We start from the raw sequence: 22,994 nt of genomic DNA, 5'->3' as shown, positions 1-22,994 counted from the left end.
AGGACTTCTGGGAGAGCCAGCAGGTCAGGCTGCCGCCCAGGAAGATGGAAAGCCCTTCGCAAAGCTGGGCAGCAGGGATGCTCCACAGCCAAAGGGCAGAAAAGGGCCCCACAGCTGCCCCAGCCCATCTCCACGAGGGCCGTGAGCCAGCGGTGCCCATCGGCTGCCAGCGAGCCGAGGCCACAGGCCTGCGGCAGGAGGTTGGCTGCGTCTCTGTGTGCAGAACAGCTGCGCCGATGGGCGTGTGTGTCCAAGGGCTGGGGGCTCCACTCACAGCCCATCCCCACCGGCTGTGAGGGGACAGCGGAGGCTCCTGCAGCCCCCTTCAAAAACTATCCCAGCCCAGCAGGAGGCAGGACCCAGTAACTGCCACGTCCCCCTTCCCCACCCCACATCATCCTCCAGCACGTGTCTTGGGCTGGATGCAGACTGCTCCTGCTGTGCTGCGAGTACCACGCTCTCTTGCAGGGGCTGAGCTCCCATGCCACAGGCAGCAGGGGCACGTCTGCCCCAGCAAGCGCGCAGCCCGGGGGTCCGGGAGGACGCAACCGGTGGGCACAGAGGAACCAGCGAGGTGGGCCCCGCTGCCGCCCCGGCGAGAGCCGCATCCATGCTGGGGAGCGCAGCTGGGCACGCACCCCAACAAGCCACGTGGGAAGGCAGCCACGCCGTGCCTCCTGCAGCAGCAGCTTCGGAGCAAGGAAGCGATATCGAGGAGCGCGGGCCGCCCATCTCTGCGCCAGCGTCCAGCTCCACCTGCGCAGCACCGCACCGGGTGCGGGGCAGGTGCACGGCTGGGCACGCGCCGGCACAACCGTCCCATCGCGCGCAGCCACCGCCTGCCACGGCGGCCGAGGTGCGCGGCCTTCCCCGGACCCGACTCGGCGGGCCGAATTAGCAACTAAACGAGCGGGCGCGCAAGTAGGAACACGCAAGCGGGGCGCTCCCCGAGGGATTCCTGTCCGCAGGCTACACGGGGACCACGGCCGGCGGCTCGGGGCCAGGGCCCGGCCCACGGGCCAAGCCGTCGGCAGGGAGCGGCCGCCGGGCCCCGCCCGGGCGGCGGAAGCCCCGCTGCGGGCACCCAGCTGGGCCGCTGCCGCCGGCGGCCGCCCCCGCCGGCACATCAATGCGCTGCCGCCGCCCTCGGGCCCGGCCGCCCGCTCCGCCCCGGCGCCGCCGCGCTTCAAAGGGCCCTTTGGTGGCGACCGCTCGGGGCCTCGCCCTAGCCTGTGACAGGAATCGCCCGCGGCGGGCGGGCAGGGCCGCTCGGCAGCGGCCGCCGCGGGCCGCAATGACAGGCTGCGCGGCCCGAAATAGCGGCGGCGGCGCGGCCGTGCCCGCAACGGGGCGGGCCGCCGCCGCTGCGCCACACCAAAGATGGCGCCGGGGCAGGGCGGAGGGGGGCCGCCGCCCGCCCCTCCGCGCATGCGCCCGGCCGGCCGGACGAGCGCGGGCCGGGCTCCGCGCAGGCGCGCTGCCGGCGGGCCGGGGCGCGGGGAGTGTGGGGGGAGCGCGCATGCGCCGGGCGGCGGGCGGGCGGCGGCGCCTGCGCAGTGCCGAGGGCGGGGCGGCCCCGCGCCTGCGCACCGGCGGCCCACGGTCCCGGCGCAAGATGGCGGCGGGGCGGGCGAGGCGGAGGTGGGGCGGCGGCGGGAGACGCAGCGCTGCCCGGTGCCTACAGCTCCCGACCTCACGCCCAGGTAAGCGGCGCTCCCGCGCGGCCGGGGCCTGCCCTGGCGGAGGAGGAGAAGGAGGAAAAGGCGAAGGTGGAGGAGGAGGAGGAGGAGGAGGAGGAGGTGGGCGGGCGGCGGCGCAGGGGGAGGCGGCGCAGGCCCGCGGCCGCCATCTTAGAGCGCGGCCGCCGCCGCCGCCGCGCCCGCCCCGGCTGCCCTGGTCGCCGCTCTCCCGCCGCGCCTGCGCGCGTTCCGGCGGCTCCTCCCCCGCGGCGCGCCGTAACGGCCTCCTGTCTCCGCAGCGGCCCCCGCGGGCCAGGCGCGGGACGCCCCGCTATGAGGATGCGGCCCCGGCGCGCCAGCGGCGAGCACGGAGCGACGGCCACGCGTCCCGCCAGGCAGCCCGCCACCGTAAGTACTCGCCTGCCCGGGCGCGGGGCCGCCCGGCCTCCGCCCCGCTTAGACCGTGCCCCCGGACTCCTCCCGTCCAGCCTGCAGAGTTGCCGCCGCCGCCGCCTCCGCTCCGCAGTCGCTGGGCCCCCGGCGCCCGTGGCTGCCCGCCGGTGCCGGCCTGCCGCGCCGAGGAGCTCCGTCCCGTCACCGCCTCCGGGAGGGCAGCCCCGGGAGCTGCCTCCGCGCTGCCCGGCAGCATGCTTTCCCTCGGTCCCCAGCGCGCTCGCCGCAGGTGTGCGTGCTGCCTCGGGAGCTCTGTGCTCTGCTCAGCCCGTCCCGCCTGGCCAGGCGCAAGGGCTGGCTCTGGGGAGAGGGAGAAGTACCGACGGAGGGAGGCGGTGGCCTGGCTTCCAGCCTCCTGAAGCAGCCGTGGCTCTGGGATGAGGGAGAACCTTGCAGTGTCCCGGGGGGCTCTCACTGCTCTCCTTTGTCTGCATTTGCTGTTGTCTTGTGTAAAATCCTACCTCGGTGAAATGGAAACAAATAATGATCCTGTTTGCTGTACTTCTTTGTGTCTTCTTCCACCTTGCTGTGGTCTCTCTGGTTGTGCTGCTGCTTCTAGGTTGTAAGCTCTCTGGGCAGGGACAGCGTTCTACTGTGTCTGTGAAGTACTGTATGCATTGCCATGGTGTATAAAAACATTACCGTAATCACCATAAAATGCTTACTCTGGGTCCCTTTCACTGTCTTAAGTCCCAATACTAGTTACATAAAAGTAGAGTTGCTTCTGTCAGGATTCCTGTTAGTTTGCTTTTTTCCTTTTCCCAGCCATTAAGGGTACTTGAATTTAATACTCATCGACACTGATCGAGTGATAAAAGCTTCTTGTCTACTTCCACCATCCTAGTTTATCCCTACATGGGAGAAGGCAAAAACAGCGAACCCTGTTTGACAGCCATTCTGAGCGATCAGTGGTGAAAAACGCTGGCAAGTCACTGCAGCTGGCGTGTGCTATCCAGTCTAGGAAGATCTCGATACCTAGCACTATCTGTAACTTCTTGAAGTACATCCTTGGCTCACTTTGGGAGGTCTGGTCCTGTCAGTACGTACCAGTTCATTATAATGTGTTGTCGGCGTAATGTGCAGGACACATCAGCACCTGCATGTGCAAATACGGTTTTAGTGTAAGGAGGAGGGGCTAAACACATCCTTCAAAAGTTACTGCACCTGCAGTACTGCCTGGTGAGGCTCCTGCCTTGCAGCCCTGGGCTCCGGTGTGCTTCCTTGCACTGACGTCCCCGAGGCAAGTCTGAGCTGCTGCTGTTGGCTGGGCTAACCTTGCTGCCGTTCTGGCAGCTAGCTGAAGTGAAGTGACTGTAGAGGGCATGGTGGGGTTGGAGTTCAGGAGGAAGTGTGAGTAAACAAATATTGCGCAACGCTCACCTGCTGAGGCAATTAAACGTCCCTCCGTGGTTGCATTGGTACGCTCTGTAGCAGACGCTTTTGCCTGTGGGCTTGGTTATTGTTATCTGCCGAGTTCTGAGCAGCGACCAAAGCTCCAGGTTTCTGCAGTGTCCCACAGCTTTCCTTGCTTGCCCTGGCTGGAAGGATGGAAGCATCTTCCAAGGTGCTGAAAGGGTCAAGTTCCTCAGCCCTGGCCTGCATCGCAGATTCTGCAACCAGTACTATAGACAGCTTGCTTAGCTAGTGCCTGCTAACGTTTGATAGTTGTTGGCTCCTACCATTCTGCTCTTCTGAAATAGCCAGCAGAGTTTTTACGGACAGGAATGGGAGCAAAGGTGAATAAATCCAAATAACTTAGCCTGCAAACCAAACCAGAGTTTGTACTTAAGAGATGCTATACAAGGGAGCCTGCTGCTGGGGCTACTGTGGTGTTCAGTTAAAGAACACGCTTCTGTATCCAAGATTGTACTACTGCGGCCCTAACTTAGATGTTGTGTAGGGTGTCTCCGAAGGCCTGAATAGAGTTAAGTAACTGAGGTAGATGGTAATTATTTAAAATGCCTTGTTTCCCCCTAGTTCATTGCCACTGTATTTAGGGCTGCCAGAGAGGAGCAATCTGCAGTGCTGTTTCAGAAACTTCCCTGGGGGGGAAGAATGGTGACTAAGAAGGGAAAAGCCTGGCTGTTTTTCTCTCCAGCTGGCAACATTAAATTATGATTAAGGGGAGCTTTATTGTTTCAACGGACCTTCTTTTGCATAACTGTTGTCATGCAGATGAAAAAGTACCAAAGGCTAAAACAGCCTGGCTGAGGCTTGACAGCTGGTCTGGGCCTGGGACATACTGAGGAAAGTAGTTCGGGAGTTCCCCACTCCTAGCCTGTGGTTTTCTGAACCACAGAAGTTGTTACTAGTGAAGCACTAGGTCTATTTTATATAGCAGAATTTTTTTAATAAGAGCCTTTTGTTTAAATTATGTGCAGTTAATGTGTGTGTGAATGTTGATTTAAACTGTCTCTGAGGATAACATCAGATATGGCTAGTAGTATTAGCGTGGCAGAAGGTGGTACATGTTCACAGAGGAGTGTGTTTTATTTTTTTATGCTCTCAGTCCTGATGTATGGGACCAGACACTGCACTCTTAGGAGAGATCTAGCTGAAAAGTGAGTATTTTGAATGCTGGCCTTAAGAACTCCCTGGTTGACACCATTTAAAGCTCAGCATTCCTCCTCACCAGTTGTATCTAGGATAACAGGTACTTTTCAGGGCTTAGGTGCTGTTTCATGTGTACTGGTTCAAACCCTGTTTTATTGTCAGAACAAACTTGTAGTGCCACAGCTGAGTGGGCCAAGTGGATCTGGGATCTTTCCTGCTGTAACACGGATTTTGTGTCTGCTTTTTTCTAGTGTGGTTGCTGAGAAATGGCCAATGAGAATCACGGAAGCCCTGCGGAGGAAGCATCTCTCATGAGTCACTCACCTGGCACCTCCAACCAGAACCAGCCCAGCTCCCCCAAACCTATGCGACTGGTACAGGACCTGCCAGGTACTGACTCTGCTTTTGGGAAGGCCCAGCATGGAGTTCTGCAGGGCCCTGGTAGCAGGGGAGAGAAGGTGAAGCGAGGCCGCTGAGGGAGGCTAGGAATGATGCATATTTCAGAGTGTGCTGTGGCAGTGATGGGGAGCTGAAGGGCAGGGCTGTTGTTCAGGACTGCTCCTCTCCTGACTCTCACTGTCTTCTCAGATGAGCTGGTGCAGGCTGGCTGGGAGAAGTGCTGGAGCAAGCGGGAGAATCGCCCTTACTACTTCAATCGCTTCACTAACCAGTCTCTGTGGGAAATGCCTGTTCTAGGACAGCACGATGTCATTGTAAGTAAGCCCTCATCTCTGAGGGGAGTGTGCCAATACTGGGATATTCTGCAGGGGCAGATGCCGTTATCTTGTGGACTTCAGATTGCACGTGTGGGAGGGTCTTCTCTGCCTTCAGAACTGTTCGCTAAGTCCATCATCTGACTTGGTTCTGATGAAATGTTCCTCTTTCAGGTGCACACTCAGGTAGTGCTGTTCCGGGTGTAGTGCGCTGCTCATAGAACACTCAACCTGGGGGAGTTGTGTTGCATTTTTCACATCTAAGTCTTAAAAAAAAGCATACAGACACAGGTTTAGAACAGAATTTTTTAGCTTTCTGTAGGTGTGAGTATTGGTGTCCTTATTTCCACCCATGTGGGAACCTGGGACAGTGAAATGGGAAGTTAAGAGGGCTTATTGCCTTTGGGACTTGGCGGTGGCAGCTGATGAACTAACGTGCTGTTGTTTGGATGCTCGTAGTCAGACCCTCTGGGATTGAATGCAGCTCCGATGCCACTGGAAGGTGGGATGATAGATACCTCTGTGGAGAGCAAGCAAAGAAAGAGGAGATTCTCTGAGGAGGTTCCACCGAGTGGCAACAGTGTGAAAAAGCCCAAGGTGGGTCTGGGCTGTGAAACAAATACTCTTATGGATATTGTTCAAACTGAAACCTAGGGGGTCTGGAGCTTGGACCTATGTTTTTTTGAACTGCGCAAGGTCAGGCCACCCTAGTATAACTCAAACTGTGACAGCTGCCACTCGGAAAGTACTAAAGTGGAAGCAGACTCAGGTCCTGCCAAGTTGTCATTTCTCTCTTACAGCCTGAGGTGTGGTATGGGAGTTGGGAGATAACAGATTATGACTGAGAAACATGGTAGCTTGTATGTCCGCATTAACTTATGCCAACAGCAGGCAAAATGTGCTCTAGCAATTCATGGAGGTATCCTGAGTGGTGTACTGGTGCAGGATTGTTAGGTACCTTGGGCTGCTTCCCCTTTACCTGTCTCTGTGGGGCAGTAATTCATCTTTTACATGCCCAGGCGGACGTCCCAGGGAACCCAGCTGCTCAGCCAGTGCCCAGCTCTCCCAGTATTCCAGGAACCTCTGTTTTGAAGGCATGGTGTGTTTCACCTGAAGATAAACAGCAGGCAGCTCTTTTACGACCAACTGAGTGAGTTGTCTCCATTTGTCTTCTTTTCTTGGTGGTAGGTTAGAGGCACCTGGTTTTCTAGACATCTTTGAAGAAGAACCTGAGGGACGTGACACCCCCTTATATCTTTGCAAGGAGTCTTGATAGTTCAATTTTCCTGGCTGGTGAAACAGCCCAAGGAAGCATCTTTAGAAGTAAATTTGATAATAAGCCAATGATCTGGCCCTCCTGACAACATTTGCTTCTGCCGTAGAGTATATTGGGACCTGGATATTCAGACAAATGCAGTGATTAAGCAGAGAGCACCATCTGAAGTGCTTTCTCCACACCCCGAGGTGGAGCTGCTTCGGTCCCAGCTCATTCTCAAGCTGCGGCAACATTATCGTGAGCTCTGCCAGCAACGAGAAGGTGAGTTTCTGTTGGGCTCCCCTTATTTGTCTTATCAATCCTGCGGTACTGTGGTGTTCTTCCTTCTGGTTTATGTCTGTCTTGACCTTGTGATCTCTTCTTGTGATGGTTATGCTCTCTGCGACATTGTTGGTTGTGAACTTGTTTGGCAGAACTCCAACGTGATGATCCTCAACGGAGCTTCTGGGCGTCTCTTTATTGTATTGATTAGACCCTTTTTCTGTGCTTCTCCAGGGATTGACCCCCCAAGGGAGTCCTTTAATCGCTGGATGTTGGAGAGGAAGGTGGTTGATAAAGGGACAGATCCTCTTTTACCGAGTGACTGTGAGCCAGTAGTGTCTCCTTCCATGTTCAGAGAGATCATGAATGACATTCCCATCAGGTACTGTTCAAAGACAGGGCACCTTGCTGGGTTGTTTTTCTATCGGTCTGGTCCAGTGATTTAGCAGCCACGGTTCTGTGCTTTTGTATTTTACTTTTGCTGATGAAGTGGTAGGGTGCTGGTGATGTAAAGCTTGGGAACTGGACCTGGCCTCCATGCCTTCGTGGCAGCTGTGGAACTGATGCATATAAATTTAAACTTTCCACAGGTTATCCAGAATCAAGTTCCGGGAGGAAGCCAAGAGACTGCTCTTCAAGTATGCCGAGGCTGCGAAACGGCTGATTGAATCCAGGTGGGAGTTCCTCTTACAGTGCTGTCATGTTCAGAAAAGAGAAACGGGTGATAGGGACTTTCAGAAGGGGCTGCTGCATCCCACCTTATTCAGCATTGGTCATCATCTTACTGAGGAAAAGCAAAGTTAGGAACGTAGAGAAGAAAAACAATAGTGCTGGAGGCATCCTTTGATAGTAATGTTAGAGTAAAATCTAATGTTGGGAAGCTGAATGTATGCAGAAACAAGTGAGAATCTGTGAAATACTGGACGTGGAATGCCTTCCGTCATTTATCCCTGAGAAAATAAACAGGAGTGCTTGGGCACGCACTGCTATTAAAGAGCAGCAAGCTTACACTGGTATTTTATTATACCATGTATGATTTTTCTGACAAGTTCTGCCACAGGACAGAATTGAGGAAGATGGCCTTGTGGGGAAAATAAAAAGCTTGTTAACGGGGTAGTTTTCTCAGTCACAAGCTCCTAGCAGTGGCTGCATTTGAAAATGAGAGGCAAGATCAAAGTGGACCATTTCCATGGTAGGTAAATGCTTTATCTGCCTCTTCTGTTGCAGAGAGGACAGCAGACAGCTACGCTGTGTTTTGGAGAGAGCATGGCAGTCCCTAGTCATAGAAATGTCTGGAAGCACTTTCCAGAGGAGGCCTGGGGCAGGGTGACAGAGTGGGGCCTGGAGCAGAGTGACAGGATGGGGTCTTGAGGATGTGTCAGCAGCTGTGTTCCTCCACTGACAGAAAACCGTTGCGGTGGGATAGAATATATATTGCCGTGCAGCCGTGGGTTCAATTTTGCTTCTCTGCTTTGTGCAGGAGTGCTTCACCAGACAGCAGGAAGGTGGTGAAGTGGAATGTGGAGGACACCTTCAGCTGGCTGCGACGGGACCATTCTGCCTCTAAGGAGGACTACATGGTCGGTATCCCTCTGCTTGTGCAGCTGTGCACAGGGAGCCAGGGAAAGGATGGAGGGCGTGTTGGGGCCAGATAAAGGTCCTTCTGGAGAAGGCTGCGATTGTTTTCCTTTGCTTTGTGAAATGGGAGTGACAGCGGCATGGAGACTGTGCATGCCTCTGGGGAAGTCCGGTGGTGGGTTGTGTAAGGGACTCTGGTTCTCTGGTTCTGCAGGACCGCCTGGAGCACTTACGCAAACAATGTGGGCCCCATGTGTCTGCTGCAGCAAAGGACTCCGTTGAAGGCATCTGCAGTAAGATTTACTACATATCCCTTGAATACGTCAAGCGGATCCGGGAGAAGCATCTTGCCATACTCAAAGAGAACAATATATCTGGTACGCAGTCAGCTCTGAAGAGCTATAGGGCTACAGCACTGCAACTTAAAGGCAGTGCACTCTGGCCTGTCCCCATTCAAATAGCATTACCTGTTGAGAGGGCTGCTCTGAGTCCACGGGGTTGAATTTAATCGAGTCAGAAATAGCCAGTCCAGCATAGGTCTTAGCTGACAGAGTCACACAGTGCCTGTGCAGTGGCAAGGTGTCTTTCATCAGGTACTGTTACTGGCTGTAATATCAAATATCATAAATGTATGATTTGTCAGGATGAAGTAGCTTGTTAGGAGCTGACCACACTGAACAGGGCGTTAGTTCATTTCCCTGGACCATGTTTTTTTGCTCTGCTTCTTCACGAATTCCTGGAGACAGCTGACAATCCCCTTCCCAATGCCAAGCGCCCTCTCCCTCCCTATATTCTCCTTTGCCACATTTCTTGGGTTCTGAGCACCTTCTGCACTACTCTGCCTCCCGGCATGTCACTGTGCACCCTTCTTCCTTTCCCGGCAGAAGATTCATGTTTCTTGATCTTTTCTCTGTTCTTTCTTCCTAGTTTATGTCTGTACTTCTGCCTCTAGTCACCTTTTCCTTCTTCTGTAGTCCCTGCTTCTTTCATCACCACGGTTCTGTAGTCCTTTTCCTTTTTGGGTCCTAGCTCTCCTCAGACTCCCTTCTTTAGACCCCGGTGTTTGCCTTTTGCTGCTTGTTTTTGCTGCTTGTCTTCCCACCCTGTTGAATCTGTGACTCCTTCCGACTGATCTTTCCCATGAGCTCTCTTTTTTCCCGCTGAAGCCAAGGCTAAGCTGCTGTCTGCAATGGGTAACCACAGGGTGGCAGGAAGATTCCTTTGCCTCCTGCGCTTGACAGCCTGGGAGTATTTATTGTGCTTTGGATGAGCTTGGGGCGAACTGAAACAGTAACAGTAGGAACAAGGAAAGTGTTTTACTTGTCTGGAAGGTGCCTCACGATGATGGGATGGTTGTGTGTGGTCTACAGGTCTGCTGTGTTAGAGATGGAGAAATACTGTGAAATGGGTCCTCTCTGTGCTCTGGCAGTGGGTGATGGAATTAATTTGGGGAATCAGCTCTGAACCTAGGTAGCTGCCCACAAGATCTATGAAGGACCACCATGGTGTTTTTGGGGGGACCACTCTGCTCTTTAGCCCTATTCCTGTCGCTGCATGTTTTGAGGTGGAAGGAAGATCTCTCCCAAACGTCCTTGGATTCTAATGGGCTGCCTTTCTCTTTGTTTCTCTGTAGCTGAGGTAGAAGCTCCTGAAGTCCAGGACAGGCTCGTATACTGTTACCCAGTGAGACTGGCCATCCCCTCCCCACCACTCCCCAGCGTGGAAATGCACATGGAAAACAACGTGGCATGTGTGCGGTACAAGGGGGAGATGGTGAAAGTGAGCCGCAACTACTTCAGCAAGCTGGTAAGGGCTGACTGCCAGTCCTGCATGACTGTCGTGGTTTAACCCCAGCTGGCAACTGAGCCCCACGCAGCTGCTCGCTCACTCCCCTCACAGGGGGCTGGGGGAGAGAATTGAAAAATAGTGAAACTCGTGGGTTGAGATAAGAACAGTTTAATAGAACAGAAAGGAAGAAACTAATAATGATAATAACAACAATAATAAAATGACAATAATAATAAAAGAATTGGAATATACAAAACAATTGATGTACAATGCAATTGCTCACCACTTGCCGACCAATGTCCATTTAGTTCCCGAGCAGTGATCTGCCCCGCCCCACGCCAACTCCCCCCAGTTTATATACTGGGCGTGACATCACATGGTATGGAATACCCCGTTGGCCAGTTTGGGTCAGCTGCCCTCGCTGTGTCCCCTCTCAACTTCTTGTGCCCCTCCAGCCTTCTTGCTGGCTGGGCATGAGAAGCTGAAAAATCCTTGACATTAGTCTAAACTCTCCTTAGCAACAACTAAAAACAGCAGTGTGTTACTGACATTATTCTCACACTAAATTAAAAATATAACACTATACCAGCTACTAGGAAGTAAATTAACTCTATCCCAGCCGAAACCACAACAGTGACTTGTCACAAACGGCTCTTTAGTGGGAGATTTCATTTCTCCTTGTCCTCTGAGAGGAGAGACTGTGCAGAGGGATGGAGTGCTGACCTGGCAGAGGCTGTCAGACACTGCCCTAATTGTAGCAGAAATGAGGACAGCTACTTTTACCTTAGTCAGGGTCAGGCTTCTGCTGGGAATACTTACAAGGTGTTGCGTGTATGTTTCGGATATGTACTGTGCTGCAAGTATGGTCGTACTCACAGCAGGGCAGCCCTTCCTGAGAGACGCTTGCTGATGCGGTACATTCATTCGTGCTAGTAAAGAGCTTGCACTTCATTCACACGGCAAAAGCAGATGTGCTGACAAGCCTCCATGCAGAGCCCCACCTGCTCCTGTTGTTCATCAGTGTCCCTCTCCATGTCATGGTATGTTTGTGTACTGTCTTACCTTTGTTGATTCTGTTTGTGTTTAATGGCTGGGCTTTCTCTTCCAGTGGCTTCTCTATCGGTACAGTTGCATTGACGACTCTGGCTTTGAAAAGTTTCTGCCCAGGGTTTGGTGCCTTCTCCGCCGATATCAGGTACTGTCTTGTCACAGTGGTTGTACATCAGAAAGCCTTAGTTATAGTGGGGAACTGAACTTGTTGTCTCTGCTCTGGGGGAGGTCCACAGCTCTGGGAGCCTGATGCAAAATAGGTTTTAAACTGGCTCTGATGTCTGCTCCCAGTGTTTTGAGATAGGACTGCGGTCTGGGGAGCAACTGTGGTCTTGGCAGGAGACCTCAGTGGGGGTAAAGATAAATTTTTATGAAAGAGACCTTCAGTAGTTCTTGACTCTGAGGACCAGCTGAAGGTTCATGGGGGATATATGTGAAAATTGACAGTTGGTTTGTGGGGCCCGAGTTGGATGAAATATCTAAAGAACATTCTTGGGTACATGCAGGGGACCTACACAAATTTGAGAAAGGATGAGGGGGCCCTGCATACCTAGAGGAGTGGGTGCATGGACATATGGCCCTGGGTCTGTGGTCAGTGAAGGGAGCAGCAGGAACAGCGAGTGCAGGCATGGCTCACCAGGGTTTGCTCTCCTCAGATGATGTTTGGTGTGGGTCTGTACGAAGGAACTGGCCTGCAAGGGGCACTTCCCGTGCACATCTTCGAAGCCCTCCACAAGCTCTTTGGAGTGAGTTTTGAATGCTTTGCCTCGCCCCTGAATTGCTATTTTAAACAGTACTGTTCGGCCTTCTTGGATACAGACGGGTATTTTGGATCCAGGGGGTGAGTCTTACGTTCCGGTGCCTTTGCCGTGTTTCTGTGTGGGTGCGTGCACATGTGATGACTCAAGACAGGCTGACGTGTCTGTGCGTTCAGGGCAGTAGCTGGGTGTGTACTTCAGGCTTGCCTAAAGGCAATGAGTGGACACAGACTGGCTGTGAAGCAGTCAGGAGTGTGTTGTTAGTCTAGTTAGAGGGCTCTGGTCCCTGGAGTAACGCAGTTTATAGGTCTGCCAGCGCTTGCCCTTGTTCTGAAGAATGGGAGACCTGGGCCATCGAGGAGTCAGCTTGAATCAGCAGTCGCCTTCAGTGACTACAGGTGGAGCGTGTCCCCAGTGACCAGTCCCGCTGTTAGAAGCGGCAGGCCCTGTACTGCTGGGGGTTTAGGCTTTCTGAGAGTATGACTGCCTGTTCTGAGGAAAGGGATGCTTTTTAAGGTGTGAAAATAAGAATTCTAGCCTCTCTGATAGAGATCTTTGCCTTTTTCCTGCAGCCCATGCCTGGATTTCTTCCCTATAAGTGGCTCTTTTGAGGCAAATCCTCCGTTCTGTGAGGAGCTGATGGATGCCATGGTCTCTCACTTTGAGGTATGTTCACTCACCTGTGGAGTTGTTCTGACTGGAGCTGTGCAGTCAGTCCTCTTCTCGCCACTGCTCCCGTGCCCTCGCAGCAGGGCTGTAATGCAGAACGCAAACGACGGTGACTGCTGTGGCACCGCTCTAGAAGCAGAAGTGTTTCCTTTCCGTAGGACTCATTAGACATGTCGTTGCTCAGCCAGCACTGAGGTTGTTCATTTTCTTGTTGAACCAGAAACTGCTGGAGAGCTCCAGTGAGCCTCTCTCCTTTATCGTCTTTATCCCTGAGTGGCGGGACCCTCCTACGCCAGCCCTGACCCGCATGGAGCAGAGCAAGTTCAAGCGACACCAGCTCATCCTGCCAGCCTTTGATCATGAATACCGCAGCGGGTCTCAGCACGTCTGCAAAAAGTAGGTCTTTTTCTTGGGTCCTTTTGGGAATGCGTTTCTGAAGCTGTATGGCAGACGTATCTTATCCCAAGTTGAAATCAATGGGAAGTAAGGAGCAGGCAAGGAGAAACGCAGCACATAATCACCCTGGATTTTTAAGATAGGCATACAGAGTGTTGTGAATTTCACGTTCGTTTAATGACTACCAGGGCATTTCACTAACAAAAAGCTTGCGAGTGGTGTATCCTGTGGTTACAAGTCCAGTCTGAACAGGTCATACATGTGGTGCTGTGGTGATCATCTGTGCTGCTCTGCCAGCCCTCCGATCTGCTGAACCAGCTGAGCAGCGTTTCCTGGGCTGCTGAATGCTGCAGCAATTTGGTGTCATGTGGGGGGAAGCAGAAGCAAGGGGCAGGTAGGACCTTAGTCCTCAGTGGAGCAAGCTGGCTGTTGGTCCGCTGTTTAAGCAGCAAGTTCAGGCAACAATGATTTTAGGCAACAAGTGCTTAAACACTTAAGTTCTCTGTACCTGGTTATGACTGATGCCATACAGTGATGACTCTCCTTCTGCAGGGACAGCAGTGTCCTGCTGCACATGCTGGTAGAGAGCTACGTGGCTATGCAGCATCTCTGCTTCTCCTCTGAAAGTTTGCGAGCCTCTGCCTTTACTCAGCAATGCCTGACACTGTACTCTGCCTGCTCTTTTCCTCAGAATAATGAGAGAAAAGGACAGAGACGAATACTTGTCCTAAACGTGACACGCAGGAAGAGGAGGGGCGGGTGCTGGGAAGTGGGTCTGGTGGCAGCTGTGTGACTTCTGGGCAGGTGGGCCAGGGGAGATGCTGAGTGCCTGTTGTCTTCCCTTGCAGAGAGGAGATGTACTACAAGGCCGTGCACAACACAGCCGTCCTCTTCCTGCAGAACAGTGCGGGTTTTGCCAAGTGGGAGCCCACGCCAGAGCGGCTGCAGGAGCTTGTTGCAGCCTACAAGCATTCAGGCCGGACCCTTAGCTCCTCGTCCTCCTCATCATCATCATCCTCTTCCTCCTCCTCCTCCACAGCAGACAAAGAGCGAGAGCTGGGCCGAGAGCAAAGCAGCAGCCGGGAGACTAATCCCAACTAAGATGCAGAGGTGCGAGGTGGCAGGGGAGGTGCCGGCGGCCCCGAGGAGGCCTGCCGGGACAGTGGAGAGACTGCTGGCTGCGCAGCACCGGCCTGGGGGACTCTTGCGCAGCAGCTCCACGGCACCTGCTTTCCTCTGCGAACTGCACGCCGACCCCGCTCAGGAGCGCTGGGGAGCCCCCGGCCGCCGGCAGGGAGAGGAGGTTCGGCTGCGGCCCTTGCCGGAGGGCAAGGGAACCCGGCGTGGCGCGGCAGGAGGAGCAGGCAGCCCCTTCGACGCCGGAGCGCCGAGGGAAGGGGCAGCCAGAGCTGGGACGCACGCATGGGCAGAAGGATGGCAGGACAGATGGAGGGACAGATGACAAGCACGAGTGCTCGGCGCCTAAGCGCCGTGGCTGGAGGGGCCCCGGCAGCTGGCCGCAGCCCGGCGCCGGCAGGAGAAGGATGGGCAGAGCCCGGGGGCTCCTGCGGCCGGACTGGCACCAGCACAGCTCCGTGTCCATAGTGTAAATAGTTCTGTCCATGGCGCCCGTGCTCCTTGCAGGGCTGCTCCCATCGCATCCGTGTTTCTTTCCCACATGTGTGAGTCCCGTGTTTGCCGACGCTGTGTATAGGGGAGGAGCGGAGAAGAGGAGTTTCTTTGGTGTGTAAAGACGTCTTTGCAGCTGTTTTGTAGTCGTTGTGGTTTTTACGCGGAGCCTCCGGGCTTTATTTAACCTCCTTGGGTTTTGTTTTGTAAGGATTAATTTAACACCGCTAACCATTTTATTACTTTTATCAAGAAGAGCAAAGTCTATTTTTGATTTCTGTTTCCTAGTTCTTAGGAACATTAAAAACCAGCATACAGCTCTGCCCTGTGTCCGTGCCTTTCCTTCTCTGTCGGCCAGGGGCCTGTGGTCACCCCCTGTCCTCATCTCTCTCTGGCTGAAAGGTAGAAAAGTGTTGGCTTTTTTTTTTCCAGAACTCTCTAGCGTCTGACCCGTTCTGTGCTGCAGTGCCTTCCTGGTGACTTTTTTTGCCTAATGACCAGTGCGAACCCCCTAAAGCAATCTGACCACTACCCTCTTGGGTCATTGTCTGCTGGTATGGTGAAGAGTTTGGCTTTCTCTTCCCTGTAACGACCCTTTGAGAAGGTGCAGGCAGCTGTAATCGCCCTCAGCCTCTTCAGGGCAGAACAAGCCAGCTTCTCCATGCAGGGTTTCTGCTCCGGGGTGCTCGGCACTTTGGTAGCCCTTTGCCCCCCATTCGGAGAGGCCCAGGCTGAGCCGTGCTGCAGGCACAGCCTCATCGGTGTGGAGCAGTGACCGATGCGGTGGTGAGAGAGCTTGGCTGGGCTTTCCTGCAGTCAGTCCCTAACGCTGGCCTGGGGCGGGGGGATGGCTGCTCTGAGGGGGGAGATTTCCTGGGGAGAGCAGCCTGGGGGTTGATGCACCATGCTCTTGAAGTGCAGACTTTCCCTGGCTGGACTGGTCTCGCTTCAGCTTCCAGCCATTGATCTTACCCTGTCCCTGGCTGTTGGATTAAAGAATCTTTTACTACCACCAGTCTCTTCTGGTCTAAGGAGGTGAAGGCAGCTCTGGGGGTTAAAAGCTGTGGTAGTTCTCTGACCTGGCTTTTCTGGGGTTCAGGAATTTCCTGGCTTCACCTCTGCCTCTGGATGGGCTGCAGGCACTGTGGAAGCCAGTGCTCCCCAGCTGGGTTTCCCTGGCCCAAAGGAAAACGGCTCCAGGGTGGGTTAGCATTGCCTGGAAGCCTGTAATCCTGCAGCCCGGCGGGGCTGCATTTCTTGGCACAGATCAAATGGGTCCTCAGGTTTATTAGTTAAAAGCTGGGAGATGAGGAAGTGCCGTGAATCCTGGGTGCGTGTCACGCACGTGCTCTGCAGCCAGCAGCACGGGTGCCGCTGCAGTGCCGGTGCTGCTCTGCAGTGGGCAGGAACAGCCCAGCCCCATGCGCTGGCTGCTCCGAGTATCCGTAGCTCTCCAGGGATGCTTTCAACAACAGACGAGGAGATCGTTGACATCATTTAATGACACTTGGGACAGTTGGGAACTCCAGCAGTGAAAGCAGCAGTTTGTAAAGGCTTTTTTTCCTTTTATTCGCTATTTCAAGCCAAGGCAGGCTGCTCCCGAAGTGCAGGTGACCAGAGATGCACGGATGCTGGGAAATGTCAGCAAACCTACTCCTTGGTCAGTCTGTCCTCACTTGTTTGTCTGTCCTCCTTTGTCTTGCTCCCTCAGGTGATGGCCAATTACCTTGTTAAATATGTAGTTGCCATGGTCTCACAGTGGAGGTGTAAGTGACATCGTAGCGTGGCTTCCTCTCTAGAACACCTTGTTTATCTGGACAAAGCAAGACATGGTAGAAGGGGAGCGTCAGGTTGACTGCCGTGGGTTTCTGGGTGCTGTCATCTCTGGCACTTCTCTTGAACAAGTGAAGGGGACGGTGCCTGAGCAGGAGCGTGCTGGGACCCTAGCCAGGAGCCGAGCCCCGGCAGCAGCGGTCCGTGGGCTCTGGCTCCGGAGGAGCGCAGGGACGAAGCGACAGCTGGTGGAGGGGCCAGGGGTGCGTGGCCGGGGCAAGGAGCAGGTTCTGCTCACCGGACTGAGCTGCCCGCTCCTTGAGGCAGCGAGACCGGCTGGCTCAGGGCACCCCCATCAGCCTGGCGCCAAGACAGGACGTGACACTTCCCACTGAGACACTCGGCGGTGGCCGTCCTGCAGCGCCCAGGACTGCTCGCTGCCCAGCCGAGTCTGTACCAAGGGGGAAGCCAAGGGCAGGTGACCGAGGATGGGTTGAGCTGTGAGAGGGGCTGCAGTGGTGGGGGCAGGTGGGGGACACAGCTGGGAGCGGTGGGGGGTACAAGCAGGACTGGGGGTGATGAGGTCAGCAGTCACACTGGGAGCTGGATGTTACCTGGTCCCCTGAAATAAAAGCTCTTCCAGACTCTGCCAAACCTTGATGATTTGAACAAAAAGGCCCCTCGCTAACGCTGCTCCGGGCAGCTCTAGCCCAAGTGGCTGCTCTGGTGCAGGCTGGAGCTGCAGCCCAGCACTGCGCTCGTCGGGGTGTGGACAATAATTACCTGGCAAGTTCACAGAGCTCAGTGAACAGAGTAGAGCCTTGTGTGGTGAAAAACTGTCATTTTCTCGCTAACTGGCATAGACACCCTGCCCTGCGCCCCGAGGGGGCTGAGGGCAGCAAGGTGCGACCCCATCACTGATGAGGGGCTGGAAACCCCCCAGAGCACCTGAGCTCAGGTGTGTCCCTGGGTTGGCTGTCACTGCGTGGGGTCCCCGCTGTCGCCCGTGCAAGCACTGCTGCCCGTGGTGGACAGTCGCTGCTGCTCTCCTGCCTGGCAGTGCAGCAGGAGGGAGGTTTGCCCTGTCTGCACTGGGAAGGAATCAACGCTGCCAACCTGCCCTCAGCCCTGGGCAGTGGGGGGGGGTGTCTCTGGCAGATGCTGCCCCTCAGGGCTGCTGGAAACACCCCTGCAAGGGCTGCAGCCGGGGGCGGGGATTTGGCATGGGCTGGGGAGGCACAGCCTGCGGAGAGGGATGCGACAAGTGCTCGGCCGTGCCCAGCCAGGCTCTGGCAAGTGCTGTGGCCCCCATGTGCCCCCAGCTCTGGCTCCCCAGGGTGCAGGAGTGCGGCGAGGTGGCCGGGCATGTACTGGCGGTGCCGAGCATTTCTCTGCACCCCGGGATCCCCCGTGCTGCGGGTGATGTGCTGGGCTCTGGGCACCTCATGCCTGCAGCAGCTTCTCTCCCCGGGGCTGAGCAGGAGCTGCCCGTTCCCAGGCCAGGGAAAGGCAGAGGGTCTCCCCGTGCTTTGGGGGGCCCTCAGGACCCCGATCTGCAGCCACCCTCTCCCCCGGGCCGGGGGGGGGGCTGCAGGGCGCCCGGGGGCCCCTGCCTGCAGTCCCCAGGCAGGGAAGGAGCATCCCCAGGGCTGCCCGTGAGCGAAGGGGCGGCGGGGCCGCAGGGAGCAGCACCGACACCCGGCAGCCCGGCGTGGGGGGGGGCGCCCGGGGGACCCCGCTGCCCCAGCTCTCCCCCAGGATGGGCCTGACCCCCTCCTAGCGGGGCTCCGGCCCCGGCCCCGGCCCCGGCCGAGCATCCGCCTCCCGCTCCGCGTTGCCAGGCCAACGCCGCGGAGGATGCCGGCAGCCCCTGCGCCAAGGCTACTGCCTCCGCAGCGTGGCGGGCAGCGCGCCCCACGCCTCTCCATGGGGCGCACGGCACCGCCGGCACCCTGCCTGCCTCCGCGGACGGGGCCGCGGGGCCGGGGACCGACCCACGGCCGCCTCCCACCCAGGAGCCCCGGCGTGGACCGCAGGTACCGGGGCGGGGGGGCGGGGGGCGGGCTGGGAGCCTGCTGGTCCCGCTGCCCGGGGGCGGGCGGGGGGGGCGGGACGGATTGCAGGGCAGGGGGTCCCTGAAGCCGGCAGAGCCCGGTGTCCGGAGCCAGCCCTGCCCCGAGGCCCCGGGGAACCTCCACGCACGGGGGAGGGACAAGCTGCGCCCGGGACGTGGGCCCCCACCCTGCAGCCGGTCCCGGCCCCTGGGAAAGCTGACTCCCTCCCACCCAGACACGGACGCCGGGATGGGGGCGAGTCCCAGCGCCGGCGGGCACCAGCCGGTGGTTAGAGCCGGGCCGGCCCGGGGAGGGGGCTGCTGCCGGTGCCCCGCTCTGCCACGGAGCCCCAGGGGGGTCCGACCGGCACCCTGCCCGTGGGGTGCAGCAAGGCCCGGGAACCTGCCCCCCGAGCCCTGGCTCACGGCGGCTTTCCACTCCCCCCCAGCCCGGAGAGCCCCCAGCCAGCCCTCCGGGAGCATGGCCCAGCAGGACGGCGAGCGGGGGCCTCAGCCAATGGCACTCGCGGCCCCCGAGCTGGAGTGCAAGATCTGCTACAGCCGCTACGACGCCCGCGCCCGCAGACCCAAGCTGCTCCGCTGTGGCCACCGCCTCTGTGCCAAGTGCCTGCGCAAGATGGTGGCGCTGGGGGATGCGTCCCCCCGCCAGCTCCGCTGCCCCTTCTGCCGCCGGCACAGCCCGGTGCCCGGTGGGGATGTGCAGCAGCTGCAGGACGACGGCGAGGCGCTGGCACTGCTGACGGGCCGTGAGCGGGCCAAGAAGCGGGGTCCCCCCCGGTCCCCCGAAGTCCTCCTCTGCCCCAGCGTGCTGGAGCCCGCGCCCGGCCCCGACTGCCTGGTCGTCACCATCCTGGAGGTGCCGGAGGACGTGGCCCCGCCGGAGGGCCTGGGTGGGCTGGAGGTGGTGCGGCTGTACCGTCCCACCAGCCTGGGCGCGCTGGCCTGCCACAGCCCCGAGCAGAAGTGCCGCTCCTGGGGGTGGCGAGCTGTCCCCCGCTTCATCCTGGGCGTCCTCTGCCTCCTCTACTTCAGCTCCCTGCCCTTTGGCATCTACCTCCTGCTCATTGAGCACCACAGCCTGGGCATCGTCCTGGTCAGCCTCGTGCCCTCCACCCTCCTCCTCTGCATCATCTACAGCCTCTGCCAGTGTCTGTGCCGGGAGGTCTTCGGGTTCCCCCACTCCTGACCCTGCATGGCTGAGCCCTGTGCCCGCCAGGAAGGCTTTGGGCACCTTGGAGCGTTGTCCCTTGGGTATGGGTGTTCCCCGACCCACAGCTGACCCATGGCGTGGAGGTCTGCCTGGACCACGGGGAGATGTTCAGCGCATGTTGCCTTCCCTTGCAGAACAGTGCGGGCTTTGCCAAGTGGGAGCCCGCGCTGGAGTGGCTGCAGGAGCTCGTTGCAGCCTACAAGCATTCAGGCCGGACCCTTAGCTCCTCGTCCTCCTCCTCCTCCAGAGCAGAGAAAGAGCAGGAGCTGGGCAGAGAGCAAAACAGCAACCGGGAGACTAATCCCAACTAAGCAAGCATGAGTGCTCAGTGCCTAAGCGCCGTGGCTGGAGGGGCCCCGGCAGCTGGCCGCAGCCCAGCGCCGGCAGGAGAAGGACGGGCAGAGCCCGGGGGCTCCTGCGGCCGGACTGGCACCAGCACAGCTCCGTGTCCATAGTGTAAACAGTTCTGTCCGTGGTGCCCGTGCTCCTTGCAGGGCTGCTCCCATCGCATCCGTGTTTCTTTCCCACGTGTGAGTCCCGTGTTTGCCAATGCTGTGTATAGGGGAGGAGCGGAGAAGAGGAGTTTCTTTGGTGTGTAAAGACGTCTTTGCAGCTGTTTTGTAGTCGTTGTGGTTCTTATGCAGAGCTTCTGGGCTTTATTTAACCTCCTTGGGTTTTGTTTTGTAAGGATTAATTTAACACCGCTAACCATTTTATTACTTTTGTCAAGAAGAGCAAAGTCTATTTTTGATTTCTGTTTCCTAGTTCTTAGGAACATTAAAAGCCAGCATACAGCTCTGCCCCGTGTCCCTGCATTCCCGGGACTCCTGGTCCGCTCTCCCCTCCCCAGCCAGCTCCCCTGACCCCGCTTGTCACCCTGGGGCTGTGCAGAGCCACTTGCCACGAGCCCGACCCCGGGGGACGGGGGGAGCCCAGCAGGTCTGAGCCCGGACCCGGCAGCCGATGTCCTGTTCAGCGAGCGGATGGGCGCTGCCGCTCCTTCCCATGGCCCTTGTATGCAATGCCTCCTGCGGGTCCCTGTCAATGCATGTCCGTGTCCCTCCCCGTGCCACCCCATGGCACAGCGCTGTGACAGCCATCCCAGCCCTGCGCCTCACATGTGAGCCCACCCCACACATGACTGTGGATGTCCAGGGAGGGGAAAGGGGAGGAGGTGTCAAGAAGGAACTGAATCACCTGGAAATGCTGCGGCTCTTCCTCTGCCGAACAGGGGGACCCCCCCTCGGGGACCACAGCCGGCGGTGGGGCCGGTGAACCCCCGCAGCCTGGCCGGGTGTGCAGGAGGGTCCCACTTCAGGCAGCATGGGCATGTTGTCGTCGGGCAGACGGGGCTGGGCGAGGGGCTCGGGGCAGGCTCTGCCCTGCTCCCTGGGGGTGGTGAAGCTGCCTGCAGCAACACTGCAGTGCAGGTGCCCACATCCCCGCTGGCACCCCTGCATCCTTGCTGGCATCCCCCCCGCAGACAGGCAACACCAGGAGGCCCAAGACAGTCACATTTATTAGCGCTCCATGTCCCTCCCTGCCCACACCTCCTGCTCTCCTCATCCGGGCAGCTGCCGGATCCTGTGGCCGTCTGTCCTCCCCTGCCCGGCCATGGGGCTGTCCCCTCCCCACAGCCACAGCCCCCACCTGGCCCCTGGGGTCAGAGCATGACAGCCCCAGCCCTACCCCTGCTCCAGCACCGCCGGCACCCCTGGGGGGCACCCGCTCTCACCGGTGGCAGATGCCAGCATTGCCGCCACGCTCCAGATCTTGGGTTTTTGGGGCTGCTTGCCCTGCCCAGGGCCTGAACCCCGCTCGGGGCTGCCCCCGCACCCATCCCGCATGGGGCTGGGGCCAGGGGGGGGACTTGGCGGGGTGCCCTCACCCTCGCTGTCCTCGCCATCCGAGGCACCGCGCAGTGCCCAGCCAGCTTTATTCTCCTTCTTGAGGCGCCGGCGGGCGTTGGCAAACCACGTGGAGACCTGGGTGAGGCTCATCCGGCTGACCACGGCCAACATCACCTTCTCCCCCTTGCTGGGGTAGGGGTTCCTGGGGTGCCGTGCCAGCCAGGCCTTCAGCGCTCCAGTGCTCTCCCGCGCCGCTGCCTTCACCCGCCCCGGCTCCGCGGGCAGCCCCAGCGGCACCTCGTAGGCTGGCGAGACCTGGAGGGGGCAGAGGGGTGTCAGGGCAGGATGGGGTGGGGGGCACCTGCAGCCAGAGGAGAGGGGCTGGGCGATGTGGGGGCTCAGCCCTTCGTGCATGGCACGGGAGGGGGCAGAGCTGGGTCCTGCCCATCCTTGCCCTCTCCCGTGCCCGGCACTGCGCACTCCAAACGGCCGAGGTGCAGGAGGGTGCGGGGGGGATGTTGAGGGAGTGCAGGGAGACCAGGACAGCAGCTCCCCAGCCCCGACACGAACCACCCCACACAGCCCCAGCCCGGTCCCGGGGGGGAAGGGGGGGGGGGGGGGGGGTCCCACGTCCCAGCCCCCCAAGAGCTGCCGTGTGGCACTTACCGAGGGCGCCAGGAAGCTTAGGGGGGGCGGCAGCAGGCTGTAGCCGGCCAGCACGGGGCAGGGGCATGGGCAGGGGCAGGGCAGTAGGGCTTGGGGGGGTCCCTGCAGGGCCCCCCATGGCACCCCGCAGCCCCCCGGCTCTCGGCCTGGACTCCCCTTGCCCTGAGGAGCTGCCATGCTGCAAGGAGAGGAGCCAGGGAGCTGCTCCCGGGTATTTTATAGCTGCCGGGGTCCGCGGTGACTGACAGCTGATTAGGGGGTATTAGCACCCACGAGAGTGGCAGCAGGGATCTGGGGCAGCTGATACCTCCCCCTCCCCAGCTAGTGTCGGGCAGGGACTGGCAGGGAGCATCCTCCCCGCCTGCCCACCACCAGCCAGGATGTGGCCAGGACCCATGCCAGGACCCCCCCACCGGCCCCCCAACCCTGCATGGCCACAGCGCAGCCCGCAGGGATGGGGTGCAGTGGCACCGGGGGCTGGTGCATGGGGGCCCATGTGAGCCCCCTGGCCACGGGGACGCAGCGCATATGGGGACACACATGGGACACAGCACAGCCGGGGCTTTATCGCAGTGCCAAGAGCCGTCAGTCCCCGTCCTTGACACCAGCCCTGACCTG

The 22,994-nt window shown here is 58.1% G+C and overlaps 3 protein-coding genes across 7 annotated transcripts; 2 read left to right on the top strand and 1 right to left on the bottom strand.

Moving 5' to 3' along the window:
• Positions 1–1,571: 1,571 nt before the first annotated feature.
• PCIF1 (phosphorylated CTD interacting factor 1) lies at positions 1,572–15,125 on the top strand. Of its 4 annotated transcripts, none has more exons than XM_052782841.1 (18): positions 1,572–1,703; positions 1,979–2,087; positions 4,642–4,693; positions 4,937–5,075; positions 5,274–5,398; positions 5,858–5,995; positions 6,418–6,548; positions 6,781–6,935; positions 7,170–7,317; positions 7,526–7,609; positions 8,416–8,515; positions 8,728–8,890; positions 10,147–10,319; positions 11,410–11,496; positions 12,008–12,192; positions 12,682–12,775; positions 12,999–13,174; positions 14,023–15,125. In XM_052782841.1, exons 4-18 carry the CDS (start codon positions 4,952–4,954, stop codon positions 14,273–14,275), a joined length of 2,136 nt encoding a protein of 711 aa, XP_052638801.1. In that variant the 5' UTR covers positions 1,572–1,703; positions 1,979–2,087; positions 4,642–4,693; positions 4,937–4,951; the 3' UTR covers positions 14,276–15,125. The 4 variants fall into 4 exon arrangements, with proteins under 4 accessions (XP_052638801.1, XP_052638810.1, XP_052638794.1 ...); XM_052782850.1 differs by lacking the exon at positions 4,642–4,693 and adding an exon at positions 2,168–2,361; XM_052782834.1 differs by lacking the exon at positions 4,642–4,693.
• A 3,208-nt stretch (positions 15,126–18,333) lies between these two features.
• On the top strand, positions 18,334–20,660 carry LOC128140384 (E3 ubiquitin-protein ligase RNF182-like). Of its 2 annotated transcripts, XR_008234731.1 has the most exons (3): positions 18,334–18,612; positions 19,079–19,901; positions 19,995–20,660. XR_008234731.1 is itself a non-coding variant. In XM_052784058.1 (2 exons), the coding sequence occupies exon 2, from the start codon at positions 19,111–19,113 to the stop codon at positions 19,834–19,836; it is 726 nt and encodes a 241-aa protein (XP_052640018.1). In that variant the 5' UTR covers positions 18,335–18,612; positions 19,079–19,110; the 3' UTR covers positions 19,837–20,660. The 2 variants fall into 2 exon arrangements, 1 of the variants encoding a protein (XP_052640018.1); XM_052784058.1 differs by having other exon boundaries at positions 18,335–18,612; positions 19,079–20,660.
• Positions 20,661–21,374: 714 nt separating this feature from the next.
• Positions 21,375–22,752, bottom strand: LOC128140326 (iroquois-class homeodomain protein IRX-1-like). The gene is made up of 2 exons (XM_052783932.1): positions 22,377–22,752; positions 21,375–22,025 (listed from the first exon to the last, which is right to left on the bottom strand). The coding sequence occupies exons 1-2, from the start codon at positions 22,551–22,553 to the stop codon at positions 21,546–21,548; spliced, it is 657 nt and encodes a 218-aa protein (XP_052639892.1). The 5' UTR covers positions 22,554–22,752; the 3' UTR covers positions 21,375–21,545.
• Between the last annotated feature and the right edge of the window lie 242 nt (positions 22,753–22,994).

The sequence above is a fragment of the Harpia harpyja genome, chromosome 1, assembly GCF_026419915.1.
Source record: "Harpia harpyja isolate bHarHar1 chromosome 1, bHarHar1 primary haplotype, whole genome shotgun sequence".
In the NCBI taxonomy this organism is placed as follows: domain Eukaryota; kingdom Metazoa; phylum Chordata; class Aves; order Accipitriformes; family Accipitridae; genus Harpia; species Harpia harpyja.
This window is presented reverse-complemented; position numbering and strand designations above follow the sequence as displayed.

Coding starts and splice junctions, on each gene's coding strand:
- PCIF1 (XM_052782834.1), top strand. CDS start 4,952: ATGGCCAATGAGAATCACGGAAGCCCTGCGGAGGAAGCATCTCTCATG. Junction 7,318..7,525: donor ATGAATGACATTCCCATCAG/GTACTGTTCAAA, acceptor AACTTTCCACAG/GTTATCCAGAATCAAGTTCC. Junction 12,776..12,998: donor CCATGGTCTCTCACTTTGAG/GTATGTTCACTC, acceptor TTGTTGAACCAG/AAACTGCTGGAGAGCTCCAG.
- LOC128140384 (XM_052784058.1), top strand. CDS start 19,111: ATGGCCCAGCAGGACGGCGAGCGGGGGCCTCAGCCAATGGCACTCGCG.
- LOC128140326 (XM_052783932.1), bottom strand. CDS start 22,553: ATGGCAGCTCCTCAGGGCAAGGGGAGTCCAGGCCGAGAGCCGGGGGGC. Junction 22,026..22,376: donor TAAGCTTCCTGGCGCCCTCG/GTAAGTGCCACA, acceptor TGCCCCCTCCAG/GTCTCGCCAGCCTACGAGGT.